This window comes from Hypanus sabinus, chromosome 6 (assembly GCF_030144855.1).
Source record: "Hypanus sabinus isolate sHypSab1 chromosome 6, sHypSab1.hap1, whole genome shotgun sequence".
NCBI classification, from domain to species: domain Eukaryota; kingdom Metazoa; phylum Chordata; class Chondrichthyes; order Myliobatiformes; family Dasyatidae; genus Hypanus; species Hypanus sabinus.
This window is the reverse complement of record NC_082711.1, coordinates 175,561,978-175,579,963: the sequence shown is the minus strand read 5'-3', so window position 1 is coordinate 175,579,963 and position 17,986 is coordinate 175,561,978. Positions and strand designations below refer to the sequence as shown.

At 42.1% G+C, this 17,986-nt stretch overlaps 1 protein-coding gene across 1 annotated transcript in view; it reads left to right on the top strand.

Moving 5' to 3' along the window:
- The window catches only part of ints2 (integrator complex subunit 2), an 85,953-nt gene that overhangs the window by 59,648 nt on the left and 8,319 nt on the right, over positions 1 to 17,986 (top strand). The window contains exons 17-22 of the mRNA XM_059973650.1: positions 5,910 to 6,074; positions 7,056 to 7,257; positions 7,626 to 7,751; positions 11,282 to 11,483; positions 12,046 to 12,282; positions 13,715 to 13,822. Of these exons, the coding sequence (XP_059829633.1) occupies positions 5,910 to 6,074; positions 7,056 to 7,257; positions 7,626 to 7,751; positions 11,282 to 11,483; positions 12,046 to 12,282; positions 13,715 to 13,822 (1,040 nt within the window). The remainder of the gene's footprint in view (positions 1 to 5,909; positions 6,075 to 7,055; positions 7,258 to 7,625; positions 7,752 to 11,281; positions 11,484 to 12,045; positions 12,283 to 13,714; positions 13,823 to 17,986) is intronic.

The following is a 17,986-nucleotide window of genomic DNA, read 5'->3' as shown; positions in this document are numbered from 1 at the left end:
GATGTCCCCGCCTCGCCCAAAAACAGACACTATACCATATGCGATTAAATGAGTACAATTTATAAAGGTTACTCTAACTAAGTGATTAATAACGATACAGTATATATGAAGAGAAAAATTAAAGAAAAGGCGCCAAACTTATCAAAGTCCAAACCACTTCGTGCACAACTGTTGGAGCTCAATTTCTGAATTCTTCTGGCCACCATTCGATCCCCTCCAAACTCCTCGACTCGCAGCTCAGGACCCTCTGAACTCCTCAACTCGCAGCTCAGGACCCTCCGAGTGGTCAACCAAGCACATCTAGATTCATCCCCCCTCCTCGGAGTACCTCCCAGCATTGGACCCCCGCTTGGGGTCCGATCCTCACTCAGCTTACAGCATTGCGTCCTCTCTCTCGACCCCCTCGCGCCAATCTCCCCAAAAGCCCGTCAACAAAAGCTTACTTCCTCAGAAGAAAGAACATTAATCCCCATTTGGTTTACGAAGGAATACAATTCTCCCAGCACTCTCTCACAACAAAGAAACATTCCTGCTAGTTAACAAAACAAAGAAGCCCTTTAGATTACATACACAGTAACAAAGAAAAAAGAAGAAACCCCCTTTACACATATAAAAAATCAGTCTGGGAGCAAAAATGTAAACATAAATCAGTAGAATCAGGACAGAGACGTCCTGAATAACAAGGGAAAACAAAAAAGACAGTGAGTAGTGTTGGAACTGGAGAAATCACCCCACCCTCACAACCCAAAACTAGATGGCTACCCAAAAAAGCAGCTAGCTCTACAAAAAATATTAACCCAAAAATGACTTCCAGTTCTGTATCGTTGACGAAGGTTCCGTATATATAATATAGCAAATAATAGCTAATTTATGCACTAGAGAGCAATATTACAAATAGGAACAACTTCATCAGAAAAGGTATAAAACTTAATACAAAAAAAAATCAGAAAAAAAACTAACCCGTGAGAAACTATGAAAAATTGAAAGAAAAAAAAATTAAAAAGGGGGGGAAGGGGGAAGTTATAAATTTAAAGAGAGTACTTATCAGCTGTTTACAAAAAAAAAGCAAATCTTAAACTATAAATCAACCAACAGGGAGGCCTTCAATAAAAAAAACTCCAAACCTCCAAAACAAATTAAGATCAATTGTAGTTCTCTATAGATAAAGTTATACAGAAGTAAAATAAATTACACAGGTAAAATCTAAAAGTCCACAGGGAAACATTAAATTTAAATCATCTATTTAGGAAAAACGCACCAAGTCCAGGGAGTGATTAACTAGAGCCCTTAGAATCTCAATAGTTCATGTCTGAATTATTCAAGTAGAGTCTGAGTTCGGAAAAAAGAACTTTACTTCGAAAAGTACTTATCAGCCATTTTAGAAAGTCAGACCGGTTCCGAAGAAGTCAAGATGGCTGGAAGATTTCCAACAAACAACTCAGCCTCCTTCACTGATTTAAACCACTTATATTCTCCAGTAGTAAGTGTAATTCGAAGATCGGCTGGATTACGAAGAGAAGGTCTGAATCCATGATCAAAAAGCACTTTCATTACGCCTTTAAACTCAGCACGCATCTTCAGAACCTGGGGAGCATAATCTTCCACGAAACGAATATTCGTGTTTTGAAAAGCAAAAGTACCTCTGTGGCGTGCCTCCATAATCAAACGGTTTTTCACCTGGTATCGATAAAAGCATAAAATAATTGGCCGTGGACGGGAACCCAGAATTGCACGAGGAACATAAATCCTGTGAGCCCTTTCTAGCTCAGGTGGAGTCGGAAGAAATTCTTTCCCGAAAATCTCACAGAGAAAAGAAAAGAAAAATTCAACGGAAGAGCCCTTTTCAGTGGCCTCCGGCAAACCGAGAATTCACAGATTGCAGCGTCTGCTCCGATTTTCAAGATCCACCATTTTGGAAGTAAGTTTACTGTTCTTCTCCACTAGCTTGGAGCAGAAAGTTTCGAGATGTTGAACACGGCGTTCTAAACCTTCAGAAGTTAGGTCGATGCGAGATAAATATTCAGCATTGTCATCCACTCTGGCATTAATCCAATCCAATTTTGATTCCAGCTGATTGATTCTAAATTCAGTTTTGATACCCGTTAAAGTATCTTGTCAATGTTGTTCCAAAATAGTGAGAATCTCAGCCGACAGAGCCGTGGAAGTTTCTTTTTTCCCGATTTTAGTACCTTTTGTAGCCATTATGAGATAGATGTATTCACAGGCAGAAAAAAGAAAACTAATAAAATAACAAACTAAGGTTTAAAAAGGGAGGCATATAGTGCAAAGATAGGAAGTATAACGGAGCAAAAGTTTGAAGCGACTAAACAATCGCCATCTTACCGGAAGTCCCTGGACTTTGTCTCTAGCTGTTGAAGTTGTAAAGTTTATAGCCTTAGAATCACTACATCACAAACAGGACCCTCATCCCACCTTGTGCATGCCAAACTGTTATTCTGCCTGATCTCATCAGCCCTCACCATACCCTCCATTCCCTTCTCATCCATGTACTGAATGACTTCTCTTCTCTTAAATATTGCAATTGAACTTGTATCCACCACTTCCACTAGCAGCTTATTTCACATGGTTTCATGGGAAGAATGTGCTAAGCATAGTAATGGGCCATTGCCATCGCAGAAGGTTTTGTCTCTTATTTGCTTATCACATTTGATTGGGTTGCTCGACATATCTGAGCTAGGGAAAGGTGGAAGGAAGATGGTCTGAATCGATTTCCCAATCACAAAACGATTTGTGGTACTGGATGAGAACAAGGCTGGATTCAGATCGCTATCAGTGCTCACAGAAGGATGGTCAGATGAGGCACCAGAATGCTGCTACTGTTGGTGAAATAAATCCTCCAAGCACGCACACCTTCATGAAAGGCTGGAAAGTGCAGAGATTAGAATTTAAATTTCAGTTGGTTGTCAGATGTATTTCCTGCAATTTTCCTCTTAATTCAAAGTTCAAAGTAAGTTTATTATGGAAGTACATATATGTCACTATATGCAGCCCTGAGATTTATTTTCTTGTGGGCATTCACAGAGAGACATAATAGAATCGATGAAATACCATAATCAACAGGACAGGCATACAATCAATGTGCAAATGAAAAACTGAATACAAAAATAAATAATAATAATAAACTAAATATCAGAAACATAAAATGAAGGATCAGTACAATTGAGTTCATAGGTTGTGGAAACAGTTCGGTGATGTGGATGAGTGAAGTTATCCTGTCTGGTTGAAGAGCCTGATGGTTGAGGCATAATAACTGTTCACTAACCTGATGATGTGGGCTCTGGAGCTCCTGTATCACCTTCCTGGTGGCAGCAGTGAGAAGAATGGATGGTAGGGGTTCTTTGGATGCTCTTCCCCTGCAACAGCGCAGTGTGTAGATGTGCTCAGTGGTGGGAACGGCTTTACTCGTGATAGACTGGGCCATATCCACTACTTTTTGTAGGCTTATCTGCTCAAGGGCATTAGGGCTTCCATACCAGGCAGTGGTACAACCAGTCAATATACTCTTCAGCACACTTCTTTAGAAGCTTGTCAACATTTTAGAAGACGTGCTGAATCCTCACAGACTTCTAAGAAAGTAGAGGTGCTGCTGTGCTTTCTTTGTAATGGCACATGTGTGCTGGACCCAGGACAGGTTTTCTGAAATGAAAATACAGAAGAATTTGCTAACCCTCTCCAATTCTGATCCCCTGATGAGAACACACTCATGGACCTCCGGTTTCCTGCTGAAGTCAATAAGCTCCATGGTCCTCTTGACATGTGAGAGGTTGTTGTTGTGGCACTGCTCAGCCAGATTTTCAGCCTCCCTCCTATATGCTGATTCATCGCTACCTTTGATTTGGCCAACAACTGTAGTGTCGTCAGCAAATTTAAATATGCCATTGGAACTGAGCTTGGCCTCACTTTCATAGGTATAAAGCAGAGATACACCTGTGGTGTACTTGTGTAGATGGAGATTATGGGGGCGGTGTTGTTGCCAATCTGAACTGACTGGGGTCTGTAAGTGAGGAAATGGAGGAGCTGATTGCACGGGAAGGCACTGAAACCAATGTCTAGAAGCTTATTGTTTAGTTTTGAAGTGGTGATATTATTGAATGCTGAACTGTAGTCAATGAACAGCATCCTGATGTGTGCAACTTTTTTTGTCAAGGTGTTCCAGGATTGAGGGAAATGTCATTTCATTTGCTTTTATTGTTGATCTACTATGACGGTAGGCAAACTGGAACAGATCCAAGTCATTTCTGAGGCAGGAGTTGATGTGTTTCATCATCAACCCCTCAAAGTACTTTATCACAATTGATGTAAGTGTTACTGGATTGAGTCATTGATGCAGGTTACCATGTTCTTGAAGCAGGTGGGTGTCTCAGACTGCAGAAGAAAGAGGTTAAAGATATCGGTGAATACTCCAGCCAGTTAATCAGCATAGGTCATTAGCTCTGGTAGGTTCACCCTCATGAAGGATGCTCTCACATCAGCCTCAGAGACTGAAATTACAGGGTCATTGGAGGGCTGTGGGAGTTCATGGAAGTACCTCCATGTTTTGACAGTCAGAGCAAGCATAAAAAGCATTGAGCTAGTCTGTAAAGGAAGCCTTGTCGGTTAGTTCCACTCTGTAGCAGGGGATGGTATTCAAGCCCTGCCACAACTGCCGAGCACCCTTCAAGTTTGGTCTGGAATTGCCACTTCGCACATGAGATGGCTTTCTGGAGATCAAAGGTTCATATATAATGCAACTTTGATATTTGTCTATTCCAGACCATGAGTGTTAATGAAAGAAAAGTCATCAACTGCCCCACCCCCAATGGCATGAAAAAAAGAAACAAAACTCACAGACCCCAAAATTTCCCCTTGTCTGCAGCAAAAAACAGCCACAATAACCCGCTACACATAACAATCCCCAACCCCCTCACTTACACAGCAACAGTAGCATCGAGCCCCGAGCTCCCATTACACACAAAAAATTAACAGATCATCCACAAGAAAACACAGAAAACCTAAAGGAAACTAATATAAAGGACAGTCCAATAATCACATAAATCTCAGAATATGGGAAACGTCTTTTTGCTGTGTACAAGGAGGAGTAGCTACACAGCTTCAGTCCTCCATACAGAGTGTCCGCAACCAGGTTCCAAACGCACAGATCCGGCTGCAGACTGTCTCGTGCTGAACCATCACTGACCCCCTCTGCATTCATCTTGATGCTTCAGTCTTCCTCGCTGCTTTGAGATGGAGGCATTCATGACCCTGCACTTCATCTTTGGTCTTTTCCATGAGTTACCTTGTGTTCTTGGACCTAGTCGGCCTCCCATATCTGATCTCCACGAGGCAGCTCTCCAGATACATCTTTGGTTGAGATTCAGACTGTGTGTCACAGGCTCCAACAGTTTCTGTGAACACAGAAAGGACAAAGAGCAAGCAGAAGGTGTAGAAAGAGTGAAATATTTGGAAAGGTTTGCTATCTGAAAGATGTTGCCCAAGGAAGCATTGTTTACTAAAACCATCTAGACCGGAAGTATTGTACCTGAAGCTCTGTACTTAACTTGGTTGCCAAACCTGAATGCCACTGATCTGGCCCTCAGCAGACTGTGAATCTCATGGTCTGTTTAAAGCTTCGGGTTGGGGAAGACTCAATGGTATTGTGGGAACACACTTTTTTTTATAAAGTCCAAGACAACTGTGGTGTATTGGTTCAGATTCTAATTCTATTGCAAAACTATTATTGCAGTTCCCAACTGGCTTTCAGTCATCCAACTTGTATTCAGTTGTCTTCAAAAAGAGGCACATAAAGTTGTGTAACTGTCATCCTTTTGCTGCAATGCGATATGATACAGTCTCATTTAGATTTCTGTGTTAGGAGGCACATCTTGAACAGACAATGGTTCTCTCCTCAGGCCTACACTCTGCATTGTTGCGCCTGCTGGCTACCAACTTCCCTCACCTGTGCATGGTGGATGACTGGATATGTGAGGAGGAAGTCACAGGCACAGAGGTCCTGCTCAGTAGAATGCTTCTGACCAGTCGGGCCAAGCACCATTCACCCAAGAAGCTGCAGGAAGGTAACAGTGCCAAAGCTGACTGTGTTGTGTGAACAACTGCACATCTTGATGATATCTCTAAGGAAAGAGGTACTGGCATTGGGGAGGATCCAGAGGAAGTTTACAAGAATAATCTCAAATCAAATCATTAATTTATGAGGAGTGTTTGATGGCTCTAAGCCTGTATTTGTTGGAGTTTAGAAGAATGAATCATTGAAACCTATCAAATATTGAAAGGTTTAGAAAAAGTGGACATGGAAAGGATTTTTCCAATAGTGGGAGAGTCTAGACCTAGAGGGTACAGACTCAGAATACAAGGATATAAAAACACAAAATGCTGGCAGAACTCAGCAGGCCAGACAGCATCTATGGGAGGAGGTAGTAACAAAGTTTCGGGCTGAAATCCTTCATCACTCATGTTGCCTCAGAATACAAGGACATCCCTTTAGACCAGAGATGAGGAGGTATTTCATTGAGAGTGGAGTTGATCGCTGCAGACAGCTGTGGAGGCCAAGTCACAGGATACACTTAAAGCAGAGGTTGATCTATAGTCTGACTGTAAGGACATCAAAGGTTACAGGGAGAAGGCAGGAGAATGGTTGAAAGGGAAATATAAATCAGCAATGATTGAATTGCAGAATAGACTTGATGAGCCAAATAACCTAATTCCTACATCTTAATGGTCTTCTGGCCACGTAGTTTAAGAAAAGTGAGGATTGGTGTCTTGAGTTTAGATGACACTGAAAATATCACAAGTAGCAAGAGAACAGGATTGATTGAGACAGATAATAAATCAGCCATGATAGAAAGACTTTGAGTCGAATGGTCTAATTCTGCTCTTAAGTTTTATGGTCTTATTTGGAATACCGAGATTTGGAAATTGTATAAATGCATTGAATCTTCTGGCCGTTTTTTAAAAAAACTATCAATAGTACCACCATACATAGAGACATTCTCTTTTATCATCTTATTTGACAATTCCAGTTATTCTGTCATCTCCAGCTTTCCAGGTGACTTCTGGCAATTACACTCAACTGATACAGATCTTGGAGGACTTGACGCTTTTGTCTGCCAGCGAGCTGATCCCATTTGCTGAAGCTTTGATGTTGGATTTATACAAGTTGCTGGAGCCAGGTGTTCCCCGACAAATTCTGCAAATAGTTAATCAGCTCTGGAGGCTTCTCAACACTGTTATGCCAAGGAGGTAGGACATCCTCCATGCAGAGTTCTGATTCTGGGGTCTTTGGAGCATTCTTTTGTTTAAAAACCTTCTCGAGAACTTCAGCCATACTCCCCATGCAATGTGTTCATTTACCCTTACTATTTTGTAATGGCATTTTTTGATGTAATGATATAAGAGCATCGAACAATACAGCCCATCACATCTGATACCAGTCTAACTAATCCCACTTGCCTGGACGTGGTCTGTTACCCAGTCATTTCAGAAGTTTCTTTAGTAGTCATTCTTCATTAGTTGCCAAGAGTTGATTGATCAAATGGAACTTTGATTTTATTGATTATTGGTTTGTTGGCTTTCACTGAGCACCTTAAATGGCACGTTTATGTTTGTAGGCTCTGGGTGATGACTGTGAACGCCCTGCAGCCAAAGGCCAAGCTGCTTCGCCATCAAAAGTACACACAGAATGACCTGATGATTGATCCACTGATCGTGCTGCGATGTGACCGCAGAGTGTACAGGTAAGACACTGGCCGCGAATCACTCCAACACTCAGTGTCCTATGTTGTTTCTCATGAGTTCAAAATGAAAAGTGATGGACTTGTTCGGCCAAGTACCCTTTTGTTCCTAAATACTCCAGTGCACTTCTGGTCCTTCTTTCTTCTCCATCCTGGATTGATCTGTGAAAAAGACGGACAGTGAGTTGCAGGGTCACTTCAGATTTAAGAGCCGTCCATATTACTGGGACTGCTCAGTTAGAGGCTAGAGACTGGAAGCCTGTCCGTGTGTGGGTGAGTGGGAGGGAAAATGGGCTTGTTTTGCTATTGTTACTTTGCTTGTTGTGTTCTGTCAAGTATTGTGAGTACGCTATGTTGGTGCTGGAATGTGTGCCAACACTTGCAGGCTTCCCCCAGCACGTCCTTAGATGTGCAAAGGGTGCATTTCACTGTATGTTTTCATTTGCATGTGATAAATCTGAATCTAAACATGGATCAGTACAGCACAAGGACAGGCCTTTTGACCTATGATGTCTGCCAAATTAAACTAAATCTCTATTTTCTTCGTATGATCTTTTTCCCTCCAATCCCTGCATTTTCACATGCCTGTCTACAAGCCCCTTAAACACAGTTATCGTATCTGCTTCTACCACTAATCAGACTTCGTCATTGAATGAAGCAGTTGCTCATCTCTGGCCACACTCCATATATCTATTGTTGGTTCATATCCCTTAATACCTTTGGTTAACAAAAGGCTTATATGTCTTTTGATTTCAAATCAGCAATGTGTAAGTCTTTTACCACAGTTTATATGGAGAAATGTTTCTTACTTGCACTCCTGAAGTCCATTTACCTAATTCTTGAGCTTCATCCCAAACAAGAGAAAATTTGCAGATGCCAGAAATCTGAGCAATACACACAAAATGTTGGATGAACTCAGCAGGCCAGGCAGCATCTATGGAAAAAAAGGTGTCAGACCTTAATTAGCTTGATAGGGCTATGGCTTGTTCACAGTCATTGTTAGGAAAAGCCAGGGGGTGGGAACATTTCAAAGCTTTATACCCTGACCTCAAACCTTATCCCAACAATCAGCAGTCATGGGCTCCTCTAAGCAGCTGCCCAGCACTTTGAAAATTAAAACTGGAGATCAGTTCATCTTCTACTCACTTAACTATTCAGAGTAACAGAAATTTTGACCAGGGATGCCCAACCTTTTGCATGCCACTGTATATGCATACATAGTGCAGCTCCGTGCAGACCCTTTGGCCCACATTGTTGTGTCAACTTTTTAAACCTACTCCAAGGTCAATCTACCCTTCCCTCCCACATAGCCCACCACTTCTCTTTCATCTAGATGTGTATTTAAGAGTCATTTAAATGTCCCTAATGTATCTGCCTCTACCATAATCACTCTTGGCAGTGTGTTCCATTCACTCTGTATTTTTAAAAAGAACACTGCATCTGACATCTCTTCTAATGAAGGCCAACACACCACATGTCACCTTAACCACATCATCAACTTGCGCAGCAACTTTGAGCGATCTATAGTGGTGCAATGGTGCTCTTCACATAAATCCTAAAACAAGAAAAAGAGAACCAAATTAAATAAATAACACTAAAAATATACTTGTTCATTTATTTATTGAGAAAAATAGTCCAATATTACATGTATTGGAAAAGTATGTGAACCTCTTGGGTAAAGCCTTCTATAAAAGCTATTTGGAGTCGTGTGTTCCAATCAATGAGATGAGATTGGAGGTGTGGGTTGTAGAAGTGTCCTGCCCTATAAAAAAGACAGGTTATTGACAGCCTGCTCTTCTCAAGAAAGATGTCTTTATGTGCAACATGCCTTGATCAAAACAACTTTCAGAGGACCTTAGAAGAGGAATTGTAGAGATGCACGAAGCTGGAAAAGGCTACAAAAGCATTTCTAAAGACTCGCGTGTTCATCAGTCCACAGTAAGAGAAATTGTCCACAAATGGAGAAAACTCAGTACAGTTGCTATTCTCCCTAGGAGCGAGCATCCTGCAAAGATCACACCAAGACCACAAGATGCAATGCTGAAAGAGGTGAAAAAGAACCCAAGGGTAATAGCAAAAGACCTGCAGAAATTTCTAGAACTTGCTGAAGTCTCTGTTCATGTGCCCACTTTAAGAAAAACACTGAACAAGAATGGTGTTCATGGAAGGACACCACAGACAAACAACTGCTCTCCAAAACAAAATTGCTGCACTTTGTAAGTTTGCAAAAGATCACCTGCAACACTCCTGGGACAACGTTCTGTGGACAGATATAGCAGAAATGTACATTGCTATGTTTGGAGGATAAAGGACACTGCACATCAACACCAAAACCCCATCCACACTGAAGCATGGTGGGAGGAGCGTGATGGTTTGGGGCTGCTTTGCTGCCTCGGGGCCTGGACAGCTTGCAATCATGAGGGAACAATGCCAAGGTAGCAGTCCGTAATCTGAAGCTTTTAATAGAAGTTAGATAATACAACAAGACAGTGATCCAAAAGACGAGTAAATCAACAACAGAATGGTTTAAAAAGAAGAAAATTAGTGTTTTGGAATGGCAGAGTCAAAGTCCTGACCTTGATCCTACAGAAATGTTGTGGAAGGACCTTGTGCAAGCAATTCATGCAAGGATGCCCACCAACATCCCAGAGTTGAAGCCATTTTGTAAGGAGAAACGACTCAAACTGATGTGCAGGACTAGTCAACAGTTACCAGAGACATTTGATTGAATTTATTGCTCTACAAGGGGCTCACATCAGTTATTGAAAGTGAAGGTTCACATACTTTTTCCAACAAAAAGATGTAATAGTGGATATTTTTCTCAAATAAATGAACAGTGTAATGTTTTAGTATTATTTAATTTGGTTCTGTCATTAGTTTTAGGATTCGTGTGAAAGTACAGAAATAGAGAAAATTCTACAGGGTTCACAAACTTTCGAGCACCACTTTATGGATGTGGACCTCAAGATCCCTCCATTCCTCCACACTGCTGAGGATCCTCACTTTTCTAGATTGAACACCATCTATTATTTCACAGCCCAGCTCTGCACCCTATCAATGTCCTGTTGTAACTTCTGAAACCTTCACTTTGCACAACTCTTCATGTCTTAACCCACCTTTGTACTTCCTCATGCAAGTCATTTATAAAAATCATAAGTAGCAGGGGTGCCAGAACAGATCATTGCAGGACACCACTGGTCACTGATGTCCAGGCATACCATCTATTACTACCCTCCGCCTTCTGCAGGCAAGCAAATTCTAAATCCATGCAGTCAAGTTTCCCTGGATCCTATATTTCTTGATTTTATGAACATGAGAAAGACTCACTGGCTTTATAATTCCCAGTACTAACCCAATTACCTTGAAGAAAGTAAGTAATATTTGTCACACTCCAATCAGCTGGTGCTCTTGGGGCCATAGTAATGCTTCACTGGAACATTAAGTAGTTTCCTTATAGTTATGATATTCCACAGCATCTGTTACGGGGAAATCCTAATATTCTAGTGTTTTATATGTTTGTGTTTTAACTTTAGGTGTCCACCACTAATGGACATTACCTTGCACATGCTCAATGGATACCTTCTGGCCTCAAAGGCCTATCTGAGTGCCCACCTCAAGGAAAATGCGGACCAGGACACCAAGCTGTATCAGAACAATACAATGGGGATTGTGGGGCAGCCTGACACTCCAGAGGTCACAAGAGAGGAACTGAAAAATGCCTTATTGTCAGCCCAGGTAATAATGCTGTATTATGCAATAGCCTCTTAGGTACGATCTGGAGAGTAGTCTGAAATGAATGTGCAGGAAGGTTTTGGCTGAAGTCTGGGTAATTGCAAATATGATCATGGTGTGAGGGAAAGATTTTTGAGATGGTTGTGTTTCAAACAAAGGTATTTTGAGCAGCTGAAAGAGCCGCAGATTGCTGACTTTCCTGGTATGAAATGTGTGCATGCACGCACTTGTTTTATTTTATTTAGAGGTATAGTATGGTAACAGGCCCCAACCCGTATGTCTTTATAACGTCGGGGGGAAATCTGAAGGAAACCTGCATGGTCTCGAGGAGAATGTACAAGCTCCTTCCAGGCAGCAGCAGAATTCAAGTGACTGGTGCTGTAATACTACGATACCATGCTGACCTGTGTGCACTTGCGTCATGGCTTTTAAATGAATTTTGATGTGAAGAGAATATCTGATACAGTGCTACCAATACCCCCAAATAAAGTGAGAGGGCAGGTATTTGTGGCCTTTACATGGTAATATTTTTTTCTTTCAATGTTCAGTGGTGTTCTCTTTACAGGACAGTGCAGCCGTTCAGATTCTGCTGGAGATCTGCTTACCTACTGAAGAAGAGAGGTCTTGTGGTGCTGCAAGGTTTCTGGAACCACTGGACCAAACAGGTGGTCTATCTGAATGCTCTGAGGACAGTCAGGACACTTTACTGAGCAATGTCCGGGAGGTGCAGTGTCTCATTTGCTGTCTCCTGCATCAGTTGTTCATTGCAGATCCAAATATTGCCAAACTTGTTCACTTTCAGGTCAGTGCAGCTTATTTCTCAAATTATACTCGTAAATGGCCCAGAGCTTCACAGAACAAAATTATTTCTTAAGTTCTGTGCTCTTATTATGTAGCAGCCCTGTGAACTGAATAGCAATAAGATTGGTATCATCTGATAAGGTTGGAACACTGAAAGAAGTAACAATTAACCAAATGGTGTGTACTGTCAGCTGAACCATAGAGCAATTTGGTGGGGGTATTCTTGATTTAGTTATTTGATCAAACTGTGGCATCTCAACTCTGCAGCACCACTTTCACACTGCATTGAAATTTCAGCTAGCATCAGGTGCTGAAATCCTGTGTTGGTGATGTTTGTAGTCCATAAACATGATGGCATTAAAGATACAGAAAGTAAGAATGTAATCAGTCAGAATCAGGTTTATTATTACTGATAATTGTCATGAAGTTTACATTTAGTCATTTAGCTAGTTAATTTGTGCTGCAGGCTGAGTCAGTGAAACCAACCTGGAAAACAGGAGATTCTGCAGATACTGGAAATTCAGAGAAACCCACATGCAATTCTAGAAGGACTCAGCAGGTCAGGCAGCATCTATGGAGAAAAATAATAAATGTCTTGATGAAGGGTCTTGGCCCAAAATGTTGACTGTTTATTCCTGTCCATGATGCTGCCTTACCTGCTGAGTTCCTGGAAAACTGACATTGCACAATTATGGCTTTACCTTAAAGTTTTAAAAGAAGTGCTGCCTTAATTGTGATAGGCAGAGGTGTTGTTAAGCTGATCTATACACTGCAGATGTTACATTATCTTACATATTTCACAACCTCAGGATGTCAAAACACCAGTACTTTTGTAATATTGTCATTGTTTTATTCGTCACATCACAGCAGAGAGGAGGAAAATCAATTTTGGTGGTAGCTGGGAATAGTACCTGGACTCCATTATAAACTCCCGGTAGAAAGAAATGCCGTCCACAGTGCAGTACTTGTTTGGTTCTCTGGCCTATCTGAGCTGAGAGTACTGCCTGTGATCCAGTTAGATACTTGCCCAAGTATCAGGGTTTATGCAGCAGACACATGTTGTGGTTCAAGGTGTTTCTCCATGTGGTGTTTATTGTATTATGCAAGTTTGCGTGGGTCAAGGAACCAGATGAATTGACTGAGGCAGCTACAGCTCAAACTTCAGAATCAATACCTGCATCCAATTCTGCAGCGAACGAAAGTAGGGCCATCAGGATTCATAAAACAGTAATTGGGGACAGGCATAAAACTTGGTGTTAAACAAATATGTTCAATAACAATTGTTAATTTAATCCTGTTTTTTTTAAACTCTGATCAGGAAGCAGATGAAGTCAGCTGCTTCTCTCCCTGTTCGGTTCTCCCCTTTCCACATATTACCTGAAGACTTTTTCTATGCGACGATTCTTGAGTTTGAACAAAATTTGTTTTCACAGGGTTACCCAAGTGAGCTATTGCCCCTGACTGTGGCTGGAATTCCCTCCATTCACATATGCCTGGACTTTATTCCTGAACTCCTGGCACAACCACAACTGGAGAAGCAGGTAACTCAGGGTCCACTGAAATACAATTATTGTAGTTACATACAGTATTGTATAACTGGTAGGCTCAACAAATGAAATGAGTGAATGAAAGAAACAATAGACATATAGTTAAATGTATTTTATATACACTCAGATTCCACTTCAAAATTCGACGTGTTGTGTGTTCAGAGATGCTCTTCTGCACAGTACTGTTGCAATGCGTGGTTATTTGAGTTATTGTCATCTTCCTGTCATTTTGAACCAATCTGGTCATTCTCCTCTGACCTCTCTCATTAACAAGGCATTTTCACCCACAGAACTGCTGCTTATTGGATATCTCTTTTTTTTCGCACCATTCTCTGAAAACTCTAGACAGAGACTGTTGTGCTTGAAAATCCCAGGAGATCAGCAGTTTTTGCAATATTCAAACCACCTTGTCTGGCACCGGCAATCATTCCAGGGTCAAAGTCATGTTTCTTCCCCATTCTGATGTTTGGTGTAAACAACAACTGAATCTCTTGATCATGTCTGCATGCTTTTGTGCATTAAGTTGCTGCTGCAAGATTGGCTGATTAGATATTTGCATTAATGAGCAGATGTACAAGTGGCCACTACATGTAGTTCAGCTCACTTACGATATGCACATAATTAAACCGGATATCGTTTAGTCTGGTTTTCTGTATTCCAAAAAAGCAGTCAAATATCATTCAGAGAAAATGTTTCAGCAGCATTTAAATTTAAATGGTTTTTTACCAACACTTGACCATTACTGTCTTGATTTACTGTTGACACAAAGTAGATAAATTTTATCAGGAATGAAATTCTGTGTGTCTGTTACCAGACAACAAAAACATCATAGGTTCTCAGAGGTGATTTGGTACCGACCAATCTGATATGATTTTGGTGTGGTGCCTCCTCAAACCTTACCCCCTCTGAATGCACTGCCCTCCACTCTGCACCAATTCCAACCTTGCCATCAAACCTACAGAGAAAGAGAGTGCTGCTGTAGTACAGTGGCCTTACCTCTACCTTGCTGAGGTCAGGCAGCAACTCTCAGACCGTCAGAAAACTGTTCACCACCATCACTGACCTTATCAACCCTGCAGAATTCCCATTCACTGCCACTAAATTCATAGTTTGCTAACCCTACACTGTTCAATTCTACCTCCTACCCAAGATCTACAAACTTGACTCTCTGGGTAGGCCCATTGTCTTTGCCTGTTCCTGCCTCACTCAACTAGTGTCTTCATACCTCGACTCCATTCTTTACTCCTTGGTTCCAATTTCCACCGTCCCTTGAATTCACTTTATCTATTTCTGACACCTCCCTCCCCTTTCTTGATTGCTGTCTCCACCTCTGGAGACAAACTGTCAACCAACATCTTTTATAAACCTACCAGTTCCCGCAGCCATCGTGATTATGCCTCTTCCCACCCAGGATGAGGCTTTCCTTTCTGGGACAGAGTTGTCCTCCTCCTCCAAAGAACTGAGTTTCCCTTCCTCCTCCCTTGATGCTGCCCTCATATGCTTCTCCTTTTCCCAAAAGTCAGTGTTTACCCCATCCTTCTGCCACCTTAAGAGTGGGAGTTCTTCTTGTTCTTGCATACCACCCCCATGAGCCTCTATCTTCAGCACACCACCATCCACAACATCTGCCATCTCCAAAGGGATCCGGAGCCACAGAGCAGTACAGTACAGAAACAGGCCCTTCGGTCTATCTAGTCCATACTCACCTGTTTTCTGCCTAGTCCCATCTACTCGCACCCAGTCCATAGCCCTCCATACCCCTCTCATCCATGCATGCACTTTTCCAAACCTCAAGTGTTGTAATTGAGCCCACATTCACCATCTCTGCTGACAGCTCATTCCAAGTTCTCACCATCCTGAGTGAACAAGTTCCCCTTCAGGCTCCCCTGAAACATTTCACCCTTAACCTATGACCTCTAGTTGTAGTCTCACCTAACCTCAATAGAAAAATAATTTGCTTGCATTTATCCTAACTAAACTCCTCATAGATTTGTATATCTCTTTAAGATCTATTCTCATTCTCCTACGCTCTGGCAAATAAAGTTCTAATCTATTCTACCTTTCACTATTTCTCAGAGCCCTGGCAACATCTGTGTAAATCCTACTGCTAATCACATCTTTACTTACCCCCACTTTCTGCAGGGATTGCTCGGTGATTCCCTTGTCCATTCATTACTTCCAACTCCTCTCCCTCACGGCACTTATCTCTGCAAGTGACCAAAGTGGTACACCTGCCCATTCATCTCCCTCACTTCCATTTATGGCCCGAAACAGTCTGCTGACATCATCTATTGTGTTCCCATGTGGCCTCTACATTGGTGAGACTCATCATAAGTTAGACAGTAGACAATAGGTGCAGAAGTAAACCATTCGGCCCTTCAAGCCTGCACTGCCATTTTGAGATCATGGCTGATCATCTACTATCAATACCCGGTTCCTGCCTTGTTCCCATATCCCTTGATTCCCCTATCCATAAGATACTTATCTAGCTCCTTATTGAAAGCATCCAGAGAATTGGCCTCCACTGCCTTCCGAGGTAGTGCATTCAACACCCCCACAACTCCCTGGGAGAAGAAGTTTTTCCTTAACTCTGTCCTAAATGACCTACCCCTTAGTCTCAAACCATGCCCTCTGGTACTGGACTCTCCCAGCATCTGGAACATATTTCCTGCCTCTATCTTGTCCAATCCCTTAATAATCTTATATGTTTCAATCAGATCCCCTCTCAATCTCCTTAATTCCAGCGTGTACAAGCCCAGTCTCTCTAACCTCTCTGCGTAAGACAGTCCTGACATCCCAGGAATTAACCTTGTGAATCTATGCTGCACTTCCTCTACAGCCAGGATGTCCTTCCTTAACCCTGGAGACCAAAACTGTACACAATACTCCAGGTGTGGTCTCACCAGGGCCCTGTACAAATGCAAGAGGATTTCCTTGCTCTTGTACTCAATTCCCTTTGTAATAAAGGCCACCATTCCATTAGCCTTCTTCACTGCCTGCTGCACTTGCTCATTCACCTTCAGTGACTGATCAACTAGATCTCTTTGTATTTCTCCCTTACCTAACTTTACACCGTTCAGATAATAATCTGCCTTCCTGTTCTTACTCCCAAAGTGGATAACCTCACACTTATTCACATTAAACGTCATCTGCCAAGTATCCGCCCACTCACCCAGCCTATCCAAGTCACCCTGAATTCTCCTAACATCCTCATCACGTCACACTGCCACCCAGCTTAGTATCATCAGCAAACTTGCTGATGTTATTCTCAATGCCTTCATCTAAATCGTTGATGTAAATCGTAAACAGCTGTGGTCCCAATACTGAGCCCTGTGGCACCCCACTAGTCACCACCTGCCATTCCGAGAAACGCCCATTCACCGCTACCCTTTGCTTTCTATCTGCCAACCAGTTTTCTATCCATGTCAATATCTTCCCCCCCCAATGCCATGAGCTTTGACTTTACCTACCAATCTCCTATGTGGGACTTTATCAAATGCCTTCTGAAAATCGAGGTACACTACATCCACTGGATCTCCCTTGTCTAACTTCCTGGTTACATCCTTGGAAAAACTCTAATAGATTAGTCAAGCATGATTTACCCTTGGTATATCCATGCTGGCTCGGCCCAATCCTATCACTGCTATCTAGATATGTCACTATTTCATCTTTAATAATGGACTCTAGCATCTTCCCCACTACTGATGTTAGACTGACAGGTCGATAGTTCTGTTTTCTCCCTCCCTCCTTTCTTAAAAAGTGGGATAACATTAGCCATTCTCCAATCCTCAGGAACTGATCCTGAATCTAAGGAACATTGGAAAATGATTACCAATGCATCCGCAATTTCCAGGGCCACCTCCTTTAGTACCCTAGGATGCAGACCATCTGGACCTGGGGATTTGTCAGCCTTCAGTCCCATTGGGGGACTGTTTCGTCAAGCTCCTCTGCTCCAAAAGCAAAAACAGAAAAAGCCAAAAGCAGAACTGCCCAGTGGCCCAACATTTTAATTCTGATTCTCATTCCAACGTGGCCTCTTAAACCACAGTGATGCCATCCTGAGGCTATGTCCACACTACATTGGATGAATCTGTAACCGAAGCTTTTTCTCAGTTTGTACCCTCCGTCCACACTAAAACGGCGTTTTCGTCCCCCAAA